Source organism: Chrysochloris asiatica, unplaced genomic scaffold (assembly GCF_000296735.1).
Source record: "Chrysochloris asiatica unplaced genomic scaffold, ChrAsi1.0 scaffold00077, whole genome shotgun sequence".
Taxonomy (NCBI): Eukaryota; Metazoa; Chordata; class Mammalia; order Afrosoricida; family Chrysochloridae; genus Chrysochloris; species Chrysochloris asiatica.
This window is the reverse complement of record NW_006408595.1, coordinates 3,765,966-3,785,284: the sequence shown is the minus strand read 5'-3', so window position 1 is coordinate 3,785,284 and position 19,319 is coordinate 3,765,966. Positions and strand designations below refer to the sequence as shown.

The 19,319-nt window shown below is 35.0% G+C and overlaps 1 protein-coding gene across 1 annotated transcript in view; it reads right to left on the bottom strand.

Annotated features, from left to right (window-relative positions):
- The window catches only part of LOC102838839 (mucin-19-like), a 121,367-nt gene that overhangs the window by 40,979 nt on the left and 61,069 nt on the right, over positions 1 to 19,319 (bottom strand). The window contains exons 35-41 of the mRNA XM_006865345.1: positions 18,761 to 19,000; positions 18,532 to 18,688; positions 17,315 to 17,440; positions 12,440 to 12,481; positions 1,486 to 1,569; positions 1,178 to 1,279; positions 58 to 704 (exon numbers count right to left, since the gene is read on the bottom strand). Of these exons, the coding sequence (XP_006865407.1) occupies positions 58 to 704; positions 1,178 to 1,279; positions 1,486 to 1,569; positions 12,440 to 12,481; positions 17,315 to 17,440; positions 18,532 to 18,688; positions 18,761 to 19,000 (1,398 nt within the window). The remainder of the gene's footprint in view (positions 1 to 57; positions 705 to 1,177; positions 1,280 to 1,485; positions 1,570 to 12,439; positions 12,482 to 17,314; positions 17,441 to 18,531; positions 18,689 to 18,760; positions 19,001 to 19,319) is intronic.

Below are 19,319 nucleotides of genomic sequence, written 5' to 3'. Positions count from 1 at the left end.
TCCCTTTGTACCAGCTGATGGTGCCTGTGTATCAGCTGATGGTCCCTGTGTACCAACTGATGGTCCCTCTGTTCCAGCTGATGGTCCCTTTGTACTAGCTGATGGTCCCCGTGTACCAGCTGATTTTCCCTGTGTACCCTCTGATGGTCCCATTGTACTAGCTGATGGTCCCTTTGTACCAGCTGATGGTCCCTTTGTACCTGCTGATGGTCCCTGTGTACCCTCTGATGGTCCCTTTGTACCAACTGATGGTCCCTGTGTACCAGCTGACGATCCCAATGTACTAGCTGATGAACCAGGTGTAACAGGTGATGGTCCCTGTGTAAGCTCTGATGATCCCTGTGTACCCTCTGATGTTATAAGTGTATTAGCTGATGGTCCACGTGTACTCTCTGATGGTTCCTGTGTAACAGCGGATGGTCCAGTTGGACTATCTGATGGTCCTTGTGTGCTCTCTGATGGTCCCTGTGTACCAGCTGAATGTCCACGTGTACTAGCTGATGATCCAGGTGTACTAGGTGATGGTCCCTGTGTGCTCTCGGAAGGTCCCTGTGTACCAGCTGTTGGTAAACGTGTACCAGCTGAGTGTCCTGGTGAACTAGCTGATGATCCAGGTGTAACAGGTGATGGTCCCTGTGTACCCTCTGATGGTGCCTGTGTACCAGCTGATGGTAAACGAGTACCAGCTGATGGCCCATTTGTTTCTGTTAAAATGAAGAATAATGTAATATCATAATCATTTGCTATATTCAGAAGAATATATGACTGTAAATCTTTAAAATATATTTTTTAAAGTATTTTTTCACACTTCTCCACTTGCAGTTTTTTCCCTCTAGTTTGTTCCTACAAATTGGCTAATAACCAAATAACCTAACTCTGTTAAATAGAGACATGTTTCTACATGTGCCCCCTACCCGAATTCACCAGATTTAAATTAACTGGAGTGAAACCTTGGAATATGGATGTCTACGCTTGGCAATATAATCATCAGATTATTATAATGATAGGGAAGCAGTATCTATTATACATAGCTCTCCCTTGTCATTTGAAGTATCCTGTTATTGGGATTCCTATCTCCTTTCTGTTTTTGTTTTATTCCATTCTATACAACATTGATAGATATTACAATAGGGAAGGGTCCCAATATATTCCATTTTTCCATGAGCAAACTCCTTACCTGCTTGGCTTCTTGTGGCTGTGGTCAGTGTAAGTGATGGTCCATTTATGCCCTCACTCCCAGGGCTGGTTGTGGTAGGACCAGCAGAGACTCCTGAGGTCCCTGAAATCCATGAAATCATGAATAAGGTAATCTATGTCTGTTCTGATGAAAAGCCATACAAGTTCCTTTTGAAAATGGAAGTCAAATAATTTATCCTTATCCCTCTGTTAGGAAATATGTTAGTTATAGCTTAACCTTCTGATTAAATCTGAAACTGTGACAAGAGAACGTGTTTGGAAACTCTTAAATGTCACATATGGACTTGCCTGATTGTGAAGAATTTGTAGTTCCAGTCTCAGTTTTCCCAGAGGTGCTGCTACTTTCGGATTCATGCGGTGTCCGAGTTTTGCCTGAATGATTTTAATGAGAGAAAAAGAGAAATAAATACTCTGTTGATGGATCCCAGGATGCTGACCTGCAATTCACTCTAAAATTTATAAATAATATGTTGGCAATGCATGGGCACCATGTCTATGTTATATATTAAGCATCTTGACTTGCCTTCAGATGATGTAACTTCACTGCCTGGTGAAGGAGTCCCTGCCCCAGTCGTTGGTCCTACTGATGATCCCACTGAACCAGGCAAAGAAAAGAACAGAAATAATATTGAGATGGTGTATATGTTGATTTTACTGTTGATCATGCTCCTTTCCAGTTAGGCTACGTCTCACACCTACTCGCTCTTCTTATCCCCACTACCATCAAACTGTATTAAGTATTCAACCTTTATCCTGCAATGTTTCCTCATTATATTTCATCTGTATGCATTCATCAAATTAATATTTCTAAACAAAATTTCAAATTCACCACTCCTCAAATATATAACCTTTTTTCAATTGCTTCAAACCAAACACCTCCTGCAGTCAAGTCAATTCTGACTCATAGGGACCATATATGATGGACTAGAACTGCCCATAGGGTATCCAAGGCTATAATCTTTAAGGAAGCAGACTGCCACAGCTTTCTTCCATGGAGCAACTGGTGGGCGAGAATAATAAATATCCAGGTATTTTCTGAATTCTAGTCTTCATTTGCATTGAACTTACCTGGAATTCTATTGTTCATGTTATTGAGATTGTCACTGTACAATTTTATTGTTGTTGTTAAGTGCCTTTCACTCAGTCAGTTTTGACTTATAGTGACCCTGTATAGGGTTTCCAAGGAGCAGCTCATGGGTTTGAACTGCCAACCTTGTGACTGGAAGTCCAGACTGATACTAAAGCGCCACACCAGCAGTCCTTAAAATTTTATAGTGTTTCACAATTAAGAAAAAGAATCTCTCATATAATCTCTTACTGACCTTCACTCTTCCATGGAGTGGTTTGTGGCTTGAACCTCCTGGTATGCATCTCAACATTTAACCTACAGCACCACCCTCTTTGTACATAATTGTTGTTTCTTGTTGTTAAATGCTGTCGAGTTGGTTCTGACTCATAACAACCCTGTATAGAGTTTCCGAGGAGCTGCTGGTGAGCTTGAACTGCTGATCCAGTGGTTCAAACCAACCTTGTAGTCCAGTTCATTAACCCACAGTGCCACACTAGCACATAATAGATGTTTGAAAAGTATTTACCAATAGAATGAATGAGTGGAATCAAAGAGTTATGTGAATTTGTGTATCAAAAATTGGGTTAAAAATTTAATCAATTTTATTAATTCACTTGCTGGTTAGTAATCAACCTGAGGCTACAATCTAAGTTGTCTAGTACCAAGTCATGTGACCAAAAAGCTCTTTACGTATTGTTTCATCTATACAATATAGCATATCTCTTGCGGTTTCTTTTTTCTTCTTCTTTTCTTTCTTTTTTTTTTTAAATGAGCTCATTGCCATTAAGTTGATTCTGACTCATCATGGCCCCTACAGGAAATAGTAGAACTACTCTATTTGATTTCCAAGGCTGTAAATCTTGACAGAAATAGAATAACATGTTTTTCTCCTGTGGAACAGCTTGTGATACAACCTTTTGGTTAGCAGTTCAGTACTTAATTTGTGTGTGTGTGTGTGTGGAAATATTAGAAATTAGAATGCAGTATCCAAGTAACTAATAAAATATGCTGTTTCCCCAGATTGTTTTACAAAATGGATACATTATATGCACACTAAATCGATTTTTTGAAGTTGATGTGAAATATTTCAAAATCAGTGTTATTGTTTGGAAATTCTCTAGTTAGTATAAAACTTTAATTGAGAGTGTTATCAAAATCAGTATCAACCCAACCCAGATCTTGCTATTTATTCTCATTGACAAATTCAAGACCTGGGCATTTTAACTAAAATGTCTTGCTGATAGAAGTGCCAGTGTAGTACAGAAAGACACTATGCCATAAACCACAGACATCTTCAAGCTGATAATTATGTTTTATATTGAGGAGATTGCAATCAGATAAAATGAAGTGTGTATGATTTGTTGAATGTAAAACTGATGATCCGCTCTTTAAACCTTCACCCAGTTCAAGTTAAAAAAAACAAAACAAAACAAAAAAAAACACAAAAGATTATAATGATGTTGCAGGATAAACCTTCCACTTCAAAAGGTTTTCAGTTTTTTTATTCCAATGTAGATGTAACCTTTAAGAAATTCCAATCATCCCAATCTGAGTATTTTAAAATTGAAGACAATTACATTTAATTAGAAGGCAGTATTATAAGAAGTAGAACACAATGCTAACCACAGTTTCGCATCTGAATATGCTCTGATCAGCTTATTCAGAGAGAAGCACAATCACACCCCATATATGTTAGTGCACATGTTGCCATTTTTAACATATGTACAAGGCATACATTCATGAACCTTTCCTTGTAATTGGCATGGCTAATTGGGAGTCCTGGTGTGGTGCTGTGGGATAAAGCACTGGACCGAAAGGTCGGTTTGAACCACAAAGTCAGTAGTTTAAACTCACCAGACACTCCTTGGAAACCCTATACAGGGTTGCTATGAGTCGGAACTGACTCGACGGCACTTAACAACAACAATAGGGCAACGGGCTCCAAAGAAGATCTGAAGGACCCATCTTTTATCAGGGTCATTAGCAATATCTGAACTAGTCACAGATTGGAGTACATACCAGTCAGGCTACTATGATATAGCTCCCTTTTTCCACGAGTGAACTTCGGAAGATGTAAGTCTGAAATTGTTGATACAGCAATAAAAGTAGGGATAAGCCTTTACTAGCAGTAATATATGAGAATCGACTTTTGTTCATGGTTTAATTCCCAAAACTCATAGATTTTTTTAAAGCATCACTGTTCTCATTAAGAGCATACACAGCCATTATGATTTCAGTGAATTTTTCCATTAATTGCAAATGAACGTACATGTAGAAGTACATGACTATATGAATTACCCTATAGCAGCTTCCTTGGTATCACAAAATACTAGGAGGTTTCAAAAAGTTTGTGGAAAAATAGAATTAAAAGATAATGTAATTTTCCCATGAACTTTTTGAAGCTCCCCTCTAAATGTTAAAAAGAGCTACCTTTCTAATATATAGCTAGTTCTGCATACCTCCACCCTCACACATTTTCAAAGTGAACTTGGTTCAATTGTTTTTTACCTCATCATAATTTTAATATTTAAAATAAGACTTTGGAATTAATTTTCTAGTTGCCATTATATTTTTATGCATCATATTGTTGTTAAGTATGGTTGAGTTAGTTCCAAGTCATAGCGACCCTATATAGGGTTTCCAAGGAGCATCTGGTGGGTTTGAACCACCAACCTTTGATTAGCAGTTCAGGGCTTATCCTACAGCATCACACCAGGAATTAATACTTTATAGTTAAAGACTGCTTTAATTAATAAGAAAAACTATTTTACATTTCCCTTTAGAGCCATAATTTTTCCTAATATAAAAGTCTAGAAGGAAATAAAATTTAAGGAATATTCATAACTTTACCCCTTATAAATATCAAACTTGGTAATATAAAATTGATCACTTCTATAAAATATTATAGAATAAAATGTAAACTTTTTAAATTGTTAAAATGACTTTAATCCAGGAAACAGTATGTTTGTGATTAATTACTGAAAAAAATACTAAACTCCTTTTTTAATTTTGAGTCCACTTAAATAGTGAATTATTCTTCATAAAACTATCATTGATAATAAAGTTTATTTTTTTCAGTTCTTACTATATATTGTTAAACTACACCAATTTATTGACTACTTTTTCAAATTCTATAAAGTAGATATATTAACTTTCCTGTTTAACAGATAAGGAAACAAATTCTAAGGGTTTCTGAGAGACTTAAACAAACATCATTCAGCTAATAAATAAAAGAGAAAGGTTTCAAATTTTTATTATACTGATGCCAACAGCCCACAAGACTCAGCTGTGTCACTATAATAATCAGATACAATTCATTTCTGTCTGCCCAATGCTAATTTAGAACAGAATATAACAAATAAAAATAATATAAACCTAATGGTATCCTGTGTGACACTTTAAGATAAGCACTGGACTGCTAACCACAACATCGGGGGTTCAAACCCACCAGTTGCTCCTCAAAAACCCTATAAGGGTCTCTATGAGTCATAATGGACGTAACTGCACGTAACAACAACATAGCTGTAACAGAATCCTGTAGCTCTGTAAAATAAGCACTGGATTGCTAACCATAAGGTCAGAAGTTCAAACCCACCAGCTGCTCCTTGGAAACCCTATATGGGGGTCACTAAGAATTATAACTAACTTGATGACACTTAACACAACAACATAGCCTAACATTCTGAGAGTTTTGTTTTTTAGAAAAGGAAATTTTCATTTAATATATCATATTGTTGTATAGGGAACACTGGACTACAAATCACAAAGTTGGCAGTTTGAGCCTACCAGCCACTCCATGAGAGAAAGATGAGGCTTTCTGCTCTTGCAAAGATTTACAGCCTCGGAAACCCTATGCAGCGTCACTATGAGTCAGAACTCACTTAATTGCACTTAACAATAACAACAACATTTTTTGTATAATAGAAACCCAATTTTTAATGATCTGAATTAGGATCACCTACATTTGATGAGCCCTGGGTGCTTCTGTGGAATAAAGCACTGGACTGTAAGGTCAGTTTGAACTCCAAAGTTAGAAGTTCAAGCACACCAGCCGCTCTTTGGCAACCCTATGCAGGGTCACTATGAGTCAGAATCAACTCCATGGCACTTAACAACAACAGTTGACTAATTTTTCAGTTTTAATAGAAACTTAGTAATCTAATTACAGTTAGACCTTGCTTTATTGTGCTTTTCAGATATTGTGCTTTTTACAAGTTGAAGGTTTGTGGTAACCCTATGGTGAGCAAGTCTATTGGTGCATTTTTCCAACAGCATGTTGTCACAAGATTTCAAACTTTTTCATAATGCTATTGTACACTTAACAGACTATAATAAAGGATAAACATAATTTATATACATTGGGTAAAAAAGTATGCGACTCAGTTTTACTGCAATATTCACTTATTACAGTAGTCTGGGACCAAACCTGCAATAGCTCTGAAATATGCCTGTACATATTATAACAAAAGTCCCACTCTGAACCTGGAATCTACAAATTATATATTGGTACTGCAATGACAGACTTTAAATTCAATTCAACCTTTTCTTTTTCTTTCTATAACATCAAAGCACAGAGGCATTAAGATTGGAGTGTAAAAAACAACCTGGATTTTAAATTTCTATCACTCATTAGCAACGGTAAACATGTTATTTCTATTTCATCTTTTTGTGCTTCCATTTCTTTATTTGTTAATTGGGGAAAATAGAGAATGTTTTTTTATATCAAAGGACATATTATTGAGTCGATTGTAACTAAATATTTTAAATGTTGTTGTTGTTAAGTGCCATTAAGTCAATTCTGAATCCTAAATATCCTATAGGGTTTCCAAGGAGTGGCTGGTGAGTTTGAACTGCTGATCTTGCAGTACAAACCAATCTGGAGGTCAAGTGCTTATCCTAAAGCATCGGAGTACTTAATTAATACTAGCTCTGTATCAAGATCTGTGGATCTAAAAAGGGAAAATCTATAATTGTATATCTTTTTTTCTTCTAAAAGTAACATTTATTAGAATAGTCATCTTAGTGCTATAAGTACTTGTTAGTTATCATTCAAAGTACTTTAGCCATTTGAAGCCACTTACTACATAGAAACTAGCGTTCAAGAATGGGATATATATAACAGTTCTCATATTGCTTTTCTTGTGTTTTTGTGGGTTTCTATAATGTTTTTCTGGAGTCCTGGTGTGGTGTTGTGGGTTAATACTCCAGACTGCAAAGTCGTTTGAACTGCAAGCTCACCAGCTGCTCCTTGGAAATCCTACACAGGGTCACTATGGGTCAGAACCAACTCAATGGCACTTCACAACAACAACAATAATGTTTTTCTAAATTCTTTGAAAGTATACTTAAGTGCTATTTACCTCAACAAAAAGGTTTAGATACATGCAAGGAAGAAATTATACCTGAACTTCTATCAAAGTTTACCATTTGAGTATAAAGTCAAGCATATCATCACTAAGATTTTTCATGGGAGCTGATCATTTCTCCTCCTTTATGGCAAGAATACATTTTGTCCTCCTGAGACAGATGATTAGAATTTATGGGAATAAACTTTAAAATGTCTTCTCTAATCCTTTAAAGGTACAGGACATGAATGAAGGAAAGAATGAATGTAGTGAAAAGTACTTGACCCAGGGAAGTACTTGATCTAGTACTTTGTAAGTTAGTGGCAAAAAGCTGCCCTTTTGCTCTGTTTCCTTTTAAAATGCATCTCACCTTTGTGCTCAAGAGTATAGGTTATTATACCAAATTCAAGACAAAGCAGAAAATAAAAGTAGAAAAGCTGCGAGTAAGTTAAATCACCTCACTCATCACATTGATTCAAGTCATAAGAATTAATACGTTATCCAAATGATATGACATTTCGAATTCCAAAACTATAAATCAATATTTCTAAGTAAAGCAGGTTGCCGTGTCTAAGAAGCTGCCCTTCAATCCATGATAATCAGTTCATGGAGAGACAATGCATATTTAAAATGAGGTGTCCTCTTTTATATCTGAAAATACTAATCTTTAACTCTTGAATCTTTACTGGAATGTTTTTAGTTGATATATATTTTGCTTCGGGACAAAAAAAAAAAAACAACCACACAAGGAACATTGCTAGTGGTGATGGGATTCTTTTATTTTGGGATTCTTTGATTTCATCACTGACCTAACAAGTCTTCCCCCTAGATGTCTTAAAGAAAAAATTCATTTTCTAGTTATTAATTTGTCATGAGCTGTCAGATATTATTCATCTTTTAAACCACTGATGTCAATAAATTAAATGAGATCATTTTCAAGCCTGAAATTTGTGCAAGGCAATTAATTTGCTCCACACACAAAAAGATCTTTATTTTTAAAGTTTTCTAAAAGCAACCAAGGAGCGCTGGTAGCATAGTGGGTTACAGATTTGGCTGCTAGCTGAAAAGTCAGCAGTTCAAGTCCACTCACCGGAGACAGATGAGGCTCTCTGCTCCTGTAAAGATTTGTTTTTGTTGTTGATGAGAGTGCCATTCAACTAGTTCTGACACATAGCAATGCTGTATAGGGTTTCTGAGAGTAGCTAGTGGGTTTGAACTGCAGACCTTGTGGTTATCACTCGAGTGCTTATCATACAGTGTGCCATACTATAATGATTTACAGCCTCAGAAACCCTATACAGAGTCACTAGGAATCAGAACTGTCTCAGTGGCACATAACCACCACCACCAAAAGCAACCATTCAAAACCATTTTATTTTTACTTTGCAGTGATACTCGTTGAATGAATTTAGCACACACAAAAAATATGTATATATTAGTGTGCCTTAACCTAAAATGCCTCATTCGTATATGGAAAATACAAACTAGGAATTCAATACACTTTTATCATTTAGCACTTCAGAATAAAATTATCAATACATACACATCTGCTGTTTTGTGATAGTCTTCTGACTACTATCCTCATATATATATTGTTGCTGTTGTTAGTGTCATGGAGTCAGTTCTGACTCATAGTGCCCACCTTGTATATACATAGCAGTCCAGATATTTGGAGTCCTGATGTGGTGCTTCAGATTAATGTACTGGACTGAAAGGTCAGTTTGAACTCCAAGGTCGGCGGTTCTAACTTACTGGCCGCTCCTCAGAAATCCTCCAAAGGGTCGCTGTGGGTTGGAACTGACTCATCGGCACTTAACAACAATATATATGTATGTATATAGGTATATATATACATATGCCTGGTGTGGTGCTATAGGATAAGCACAAAGTTGGTTTGAACCACAGTGTTGGCAGTTCAAACTCACCAGCCACTCCTAGGAAACCTTACACGAGTCGCTATGAGTCAGGACTGACTGGACAGCACTTAACAACATACAGAATGAATAAAAACATGTCTGCATTTTGTCACTTTTTCTAACTTTAACATTGAAAGGGTCAACTGAGTTACGTGTTGCTAATAATATCACTCGCAAGGGCGTTTGTTAAAAACTAAACAATTTTGTTTGGAATTCTTTTGATAATATTACATACTATGGTGGTAGAGACTGTAAGATATATATTTGACTATTGCATATAAGTAATGTATTAATTACCAAAAAATCAAATAACACTAAGATTTATAAAATAGAGCCAATGTTATCATCACAATTGTATATTTTGTTGTTGTTAAGTGTCCCCGAGTCAGTTCTGACTCATAGTGACCCTTGATAGGATTTTCGAGAAGTGGGTGGTGGGTTTGAATCACCAACCTTGCGGCTAGCTGTCCAGTGCTGAACCATCTTGGTTTTACATTATATGTTTGACTTCTAGAGAAGGAATATTTGCTCTCATGAGTGAAATATATAAATTACAAGGATTTATCAATATAATAATATCTAACCTTCACTGGAAATTATTTGACCAAATATAAAACTCTGGTTTATCAATATTCAATAGGGAGAAAAAAGAGCCATGTATTAATTTGACAAATATTTCCTGAGTATTAATTATTATATAACTTGGTATGAGATACAACTGGCAATACAAATATGGCAAACTGTGCTCTCAAGGAACTTAAAATTTAAACTAAGGAAATTAATAAATATAAGGAAAAAGAGAAATATTGCTCCAATGAAATAGCAAAAATCATAAAGAGGCAATCCTAACTCTATTAGCCATTTTCTCAAACATTTAGGCCCTTAGAAAGAAATGACAGTTCAAATTATAGGTGTGAATCTTAAATTGAGCAAAATAAATATTGGTGGTTAATTTTTCTTTGTAAACTTATAATTAGTTTTAACAGAGGAAGGTTCTACTACTCACAAAAATATGATATGGAGACACTGTGATAAATTGTTGGTTAGCTGCGCTGTTCAAGTTCTTCTCTTTCTACATTTTCTTTCATGTTTAAGACACAGAAACCTACTTAATGCGTTTTAAAGTTTAGGTAGAAATGACAAACTGAACTAGGAACATTGTTTGGATGATTAGAGAGAAAACTTATAGCTAAGTATTTCAAAAGTATAAGATTGATGGTGATTCTAATATCTAGTTGCTCTAAATTTGTTTTAGGAAAAAAAAAATTGATTTTTATTAGGCATTTACAGGTTTTCTAATTCACCTACCTATTGTTGCAGTGTTTGATGTTGTAATTTCTGGAATGTATGCTGCTGAGTTTCAGAAAACAAGAGAAAACAAAGTAAGTTTTTTGTAGGGGGAAAATGATACTTCTGAGAACATCTATAGTCACATATAAAATGAATTAGGTTAAAACTAATGTTTCTGAGAAATTTTATTAAATAAGTGAAATTAAAGTTTTAAATCTAGAGATAATAAGTAAAAGATCACAAAACTTGGATCATATTGTAAAAAATTTTCTCCTAATGTTTCCACTAACACATTCTTTAAATACCATGTGCATTTCATTTGGAATTATCAAGCTGCAATACTTAAAAAGGAGATTTTGTTTAAATTCAGTTGTAGTTAGAAGTTATGGTTTACCTGTGTCAGGGGTTCTTGTGACCAGTGTCATTGCTACACCGAGAAAAAAAAATATTGGAAATGTATGTTAAAATAGTACTGGAAAAACAAGTTTAGAGTATTTAAAAAGATGTGTTTGTAAATCTCTAGAATGAAAATAAATGAACAAATAAAACAAATATTATAGATATTTATGTCTCATAGTATACTTTGTATTCCGTTGGTCACTGCTTTAATTAAAATTATTCTGCACAAGTTAAAAAACAAATTGTAAACTCTATTAAAACTTTAACATAGATAAGCTCATAATCTTGGGAGACACCAGGATCACATGGCATAACAGAAGACAGTGTTCTACATTCTACTTTGGTGAGTAATGACTGGGTTCTGAAAAACTGTGAGTGGCCATGTAAAGTGCAATTATTGGTCTCTCCCTGTCCAGAGGAAAGAAGAGTGAAGAAAATTGAAGACGCATGGAAACAATTAGCCCAAAGGGTTAATGGACCATGTGAACATCAGTCTCCATGGCCCTGAGACCAGAATCAGATGGTACCTAGCTACCAACTACCAACATTTCCATAAAGGATCATATTAGAAAGGCCTAGACAGAATGGGAGAAAAATATGGAACAAAACTCAAAATCATAAACCAAACAAGGTTTACTTGTTGAATAGAGATTGGTGAAACCTCTGAGGCTATAGCCCTTAGTCACCTATCAGATCTAGAAATGAAATCAAACAAAGATTCAGTTTTCAGCCAAACTATAGGCAGGTTTCTAAGGCAAATGTTAACACAAGGGAGGTATGCACACTTTAGAATAATCAACCAATTGGTGTCCAAAGGGCAGCATTTGCCCAAGGGCACAGTTCAGAAGTGTTAGAAAAGAAGGAGGATGGAAACAGGAAACAAGGGAGGAAGTGAGATAAATGATGTTGTAGTGTGGGGGCTGCAATCAATAAGATGAAACAACATGTGCATAAATTGTTAAACAGGAAACTGATCTGCTCTGTAAACCTTCATCCAATTCACTATAAAATGTTTTAACTCAATAATAGTATGCAGAACATTCTTTTTCTACTTAGGTAGGATGTTTATTAACATTACAATTCTATATAGATCCTGATACTACTTAGCATTGGCATTTAAGAAATGAATAAATAGAAAATGACATTTGAAAAAGGGCCAAAATGCTAGAGTTGAAAATTAAATTTGCTACGAAATTTAGCAGTCTTAAAAAAAGGCATCTTACCTGTCTCTGTGCTTAATACTGAGGTAGCTCTTGTAGTAGAAACTGTTTAAGAGAACATTATTTGTGAGAATAAGTAATTTCTGCTGGGAAATTCAGTTTAAGAAATGTTACCATAAAATAAAATAAAACATAGATTAAATTTGTATGCAGAAATCAAATGACAACATAATTTTTCATTTAAAATAATACAAATACAATTTTATTTTTATTTATATCTACCCAAAATAACTATTTCTGCTAATACCACTTAATCACAGGAACTTTATAAGAGCTATTTGTTGTTGTTAAATTCTATTGAGTCATTTCCTACTTATAGTGACCCTGTATAGATAGGGTTTCCAAGGAGCAGCTGGTGAGTTTGAACTGTTGATCTTGCAATTCTAAAGGACCATGTGATTCAGTGTGTATCCTACAGTACCACACCAGGTCTCCATTTACAAACCAAGAAATTAGGTTCAGTACTTGACATGTACTATCTACATTTTAAGGTTGTTGCTGTTTTTGTTAAGTACCCTACAGTTGATTCCAACTCATAGTGACCCTGTATTTGGTTTCCTAGGCTTTAAAAGTTCACTGGAGCAGAAATCCTTATATTTCTACCAGGTAGTGTCTGGCAGCTCCAACTCTGAACTTTGTGATTTGCAGTCCAGTGCTTATCATATGAATCTACCAAGCTCACAGGTTTTAGGGTAAGTGGCCAATGTTAACTAAAATAAAAGCAATTTCAAAGAACTTAAAGTTATATTGTTGTGGTTAAATGCCGTCGAGTCGGTTCCGACCCATAGCGACCCTGAACAGGGTTTCCGAGGCTGTAAATCTTATGGGAGCAGAAAGCCTCATCTTTTAAATGCATTATCAAAACCTAATGTTTCTAATATACTGTGCTTTTAATTTATGCCATCTCCAAATATCACCCAGCAGGAAATAATATTCCCCTGTAATCACACAAGACAGAAATGTGTAAAGGGTATTGCAGCAACCACACCACAGGTATAGATTTATTGCTAATACATTAATTTCTCCAAACTAAAGCTAAACTACATTTTGTAAGAATTTTCCAGTGGGCACAATTAAAATGGCCCTAAATCTTAAATGGACTCCTGATGTGGAACTGTGGGATAAAGCATTGGAATGCAAGGTCAGTTTGATGTTTCAAACTCAGCAGACACTCTTTGGAAACCCTATGAGTCGCTATGAGTCTGAACTGACTCAACAGCACTTAACAACAACAACTTTCATGATTTTAGAAAACTAAATTAACTATTTGGATTTCCATGTTTATAAAACATCCCCAATATGATCATAATGTACAAATACTAACTTCCCAGGAGACAACTATCTTCTATTTCATTCCAAAATTCTGGCCATTATAAAAAAAAGCATTTTGGCTGATGATATTTAACTAATAATTACATGTAATATATTATGTGTTATAATCATATTCCTATCTTAATTAAAGGAATATAATGGAATAATATTTAGACATTTCCTAGTAACTACTCATTTTAATTTTAAAAGTTTTATATATTTACCAATATATCTTTCACTGACACAAATTCATGTGTAACTACAAAGAATGAGACGCACACACAAACAAACCTACAGGTACACATTTAAAACATAAAGATTTTACCTGTAAATGTTGAATTTGTTGCAGTATCTGAAAATAATCATAAATTACTATTATTGATAATAAAAAATCTTGAACGGAATCTAGATCTCAAGTTGTCTATAAGTCATCTATCTTTTAGTTCTCACAATTTCTAATACTGAAAAATATACAGTGCATGTATTTCTTTGAAGTTCACTGAGATTTAGTTTAAAGATATGTGTTCCTTGTAAGTGACCCTTTGATTATTTCATTCTTTCTGTATTGCTTATCAACATCCACTCCATTTCTTCATTAAAATATTTGGACTGGTTCCTTACTTCCTTAGTCCCCAGAACCTACAAGTAGGTAACGGTACATATACAGTAGAAATACCCTTGCATATCAGCCATTACTCAACCAGCCTGTTACTGGGGATACATTGACAGCATTCATTTTAAAGAAAGACCCAAACAATCACACTAAGATGGGATTGTCCAATGGGACAGAGGAGTCCTCTAATACATTAAGTACCTTCTTCTCTGGTGCCACCCTTGTGGTGCAGTAGTTAAAGTGCTTGGCTGCTAACTGCATGGTTGGCACTTTGAGCCCACCAGTTGTTTCATGGGAAAAAGGTTGACAGTCTGTGTCTATAAAGATTTACTACCTTGGCAATCCTCTGGGTCAGTTCTACTCTATGCTTTAGGATCTCTATGAGTTGGCTGGATAGCCAGTAGTTCCTTAACTTATCTTTTCTAAACAACTAGAATAAAATATAATGACTCACCATTGCACTCCAACTCCCCTGCAATACAATAGCTGAAAGTCAAAAAACACAAGAATGAGGTTGACATTTTGATTCCTAATGACAATGTGTCACATAAATAAAAATAAATAGAAGAAAGACCAAAACAGAACCAAGTAAAAGAGATTTTTCCCCCCTTCAAGATCATACTCTCAATTCATTTTTTCCAGGTACTGTTTCCCTCAGTCATTCCACTTAAAAGTTCTTGAAGCCTAAAAGAATGGTTTGCAAGTTGTAAAGTTAATTCTTAGACTGTCAGTTTCAATGATGAAGTTTTTTGATGGCCACACTGTTCTAATATAACCTCTTTTATTTCATTCCAGTGAACGTTTGAGAGCCTGTAAACATAATCTCCTATTTATAAAATTAAAACTTTGCTTCATCTAAAATTACATAGTGAGTTTTCTGTTCTCTTCTCTGTATTATTAGGTATAAGGTTTTAGCAAGCTGCCCATATTGGTCTGTGGGGTTTCTGCAATACAAAATTATTTACATAACTGACATAAACTGTACCTAAATCTGGACTTCTCATTTAGAAAGGACAGGGTAAGAATTTATATATATGGAAGTTGTGAGGGTTTTCATTTTTATATGAGGGTAATAAATATTGTTGTTGTTAAGTGCTGTTGTATCAGTTCTGACTCACAGAGACCCTGTATAGGGTTTCTGATGAGTGGCTGGTGAGTTTGAACTGCCAAGCCTTATAGTTAGTAGTCCAGAGCTGACCCTATAGCATCACCACAGGACTTGTTTTATATATATATATGAATATATGAAGGGGTTTCAAAAAATTTAGGGAAAAATTCTATTATCTTTTAAACTTTAGCTAAATAGATAGATAAAGATAAAGACAGACAGATACGGAGCCCTGCTAGCATAGCTGATTACAAGCTGGGCTGCTAACTGAAAGGTCAGAAGTTCAACTCTACCAGAAAGTCTCAAAGATGAGGCTTTCTGCTTCTGTAAAGATTTATAGCCTTAGAAACCCTATACAGGATCACTGTGAGTCAGAACTGACTAGATGACACACAACAGCCACCATGTATATACACATGGCGTTCTGGTGTGGCACTACAAGATAAGCACTCAACCACAAGGTTGGTTTGAGCCTCAAGGTTGGTGAAACAGACTCACCAGCCACTCCTTGGAAATGTATACAGGGTCACTATGAGTTCGAACCAACTTGACGACATTTAACAATAATAGTATATGACTATATCTGTATCTTTATCAATATCTACACACACACACACTCACACACACTCAAGCGTAATTCTAAATGAAAATAAAACAAATCCAATTGCTTATTGGAAATTTAGAAGGGCATATACCATGTTCTTCCACAATTGTCTTGGATAACTCCCCCAGCTGGTATGATATCATTATAGAAGCAGCTGCATTCTGATGAACTGACGCATTTCATCGTGTTTTCGTCCAAATAGGGAGCACTCTCTGGGCACTTAGCATAGCAACCTGTATGTAAAATGACCCACAGTTCAGCTCTACTTTACTGAAACTCATCGTCCTATACTATACTATAGATGACTACTCATATGTATCAAGCATTACCAGTCTTTGAAAATATCTAGGCAGCATTCATTTTGAAGGGTGACCAAAACAATCATACTGAGAGGGATATGACTATATATTTTTTTAAGTTACATGATTTCAAGAACTGATGTAGATAATAGCAAGGTAACATACTCATAATGAAAATATATGAACAAAACAGGAGTCAGAGGCTTCTGCAATGAAAGGCCAGCCTGTGTTTACTAATTTTGACTGTTTGCATGTTTTCCTAAAATGTCTCCTAAACTACTTTTTAGATGAATTGCTGGTTTAATTATGGGTACAGTATTGAACATAATATGTCTTTGATAAATATGTAAATAATAATTAAAAAGTTGAAAGTCAATTCTAAATATCTAATTATTGAAAGGTAGATGAAGCTAGAAAAGTCGTAGCAAAATAGTCTGTAACTTTCCAAAGCCAAGGTTTAACACAGATATGACCTCTGGAAAGTTTTTGCATCAGCTTGTTTTCTTGACACTAATTACATTCTCTCTTAAAATATATAATATTAAAAGAGGAAAAAATGCTGTGAAGTGTGGGATATAGCTAATTAGACTCTATTCAGGTGAGACTTTATGATATGTTACTTGCTGAAACTGCATTCTCTCCAAACTGCGTTGCCTAATGAGAGGTATAAAGATTGACAGATCACCTCTCTCTCTCTCTCCTTTTCTCTTACTTGCCCTTGCTCTCTCTCTTTTTTCTCTTTCCCTTGCTTTTATTAAACAGATCATTTATATCTAAAGAAAATGCTCCTAGTATAGTGATATAAATGTCATAATAAATATAACAACTTCATTAAATTACAAAGTGTAAGATACCGAAGTGAGAGAAACGTATAACATTTCCCATTCTTAAAAGATCAATATTGTTTACACTGCTTCATATATATTATTAAAATACACCTTACCTTCTAAAAGTGCAGAAAATTTCTGTCCAATGACCCGATCTTTGCATGTTTTTGCAGTGACTGTCCCACAGGGCTCATAATGCCAGTTGCATTCCCCAGGTGCATTGTAGTAATCACAGTACACAGCTGCAATGGAATGATAGCAAATGATTCCCACTCATTCTACGACAATTTTCAACCTTCATTTTCAAATGCAGGCATTTAAAAAATGATTTTGAATGATATTAGTAATAAGCAGAGTTAAAGTAAACTGTTCTGTCTTATTTAAAAAGTTTTTGGTTGTGTTACCTAAATTACCTAATAAGTCAAAATTTTTCTACATTTGAATCTGGGCAGATTCACCCAGAAAAGGGAAACATAGAGAATTCAGAATAGCGCTTTCCTTTGACACCACAGACTTAAGTGAGCTTGATGTGGAAATGTTAACAATTTTCCCATCTTGAGATTCTTTAGATCTTAAACTAGATTCCTGACTTTAATATTAAAACAGAAATAGGTAAAATAAGCCTCTGGGAAAATTATGCTTATTTAATATGTTAAAAAGTAATCCCCAAATGAGGTAAACAAAGGTTTCAGTTTGATATAATGCTTTGCATACTAAATCAAATAAAATGAGATTTTTATTTGGGCACTTCCCATTTCATTATATTTTCTCTCAGAATGCCTTCCTTTGGGGTGAAAAGAGTCACATGATTTCTATAAAGGTTATTACATTCTACATATATAAAGATTTTGTTTATATTCAATTTAAGGTTCATCTTCAATGGGGCTCTATAAAAGTTTTTAATACGAAATATGTGTAAGAACTTGAACCAAAAATCCTATGTAAAGTACACATTTAGGGATGTGTGAGTGTACCAAGGTAGATAAATACCTCATTTAAGTATAAATCTAAGTATAAACAAATAGTTCATCTAAGTATAAATAAATAAGAAGTATTTTCCATTAGCATTCTATACTTACTTCTTATAAACACAAGGATGGTGAAAATGAAAACTGAACTTGAAGCTCTGTGTCACATGCTGTCCTATTAGTATGGGTACCCCCCCCCCAACTCCACCTAATTCTGCTTTAAAGAATTTATTAATATATTTTTACACCCTTTCAGGTCCAAGAACAAATACTGTACAGAAAATATGGAAGACACATTGGTGATCTACCATATCAATTCTATCTAATTACTTTTTTATTAAGGAACAATGATATAGTTTACTTACGGCAGAGATTTGGCTTTCTCCATGGGATACAGACACCAACTGCGCTGCATGCCTCTGCATACATAGCGACAGCAGTGCAATATCCAAGATACTTTCCTTCCATGTCACATGCACAGGCTTCTTCAATACAAGCATCATAGTAAGCAATGGGATCAACCTAGGCCGAGAATAGAACGTAAGTCTCTGGGAGAAAAATCTGTGCAAGTCATTGCTTTCAGAACAGTGCTACCTTGTTGTGGCAGTCTCTGAAGGTGACGTCCCGGATTATCTCACATTTCTGTACAGCCCAGGCTTTGCAGTATGGATTTGAATCACATGGGAAAGTTTGAGCTACTGTGTCTGAACATTCTTGACTTGTTTTCCAACTATTTCCAAATTCCAGTGGTCCAGCAGCTAATGATGAATATCTAGTTGTGAAATCATCCTTAAGATCCCCATTGTTATTTCCACAAAGACCACAGACTTTGCCCTGTATAGATCCAAAAGGGAAACTTTTTAAAAAATTAAAGTTTGGTATTTATTTTGAATAAAATTAAGTCCTTTATCTCACAACTATTGATAAATAGATAGATAGATAGATAGATAGATAGATAGATAGATAGATAGATAGATAGATAGAAATACTAGAAAGATAGATGACAGATGTTGTTACTGTTAGTTGCCACTGAGTCATCTCTAACTTTTGGAGACCTTTTATATAACAAAACAAAACAGTGTGTGGTACAGGGTCATCCTCACAATCATTCTTATGTTTGAGTTCATCATTGCAGTCACAAGTCAATTCATAT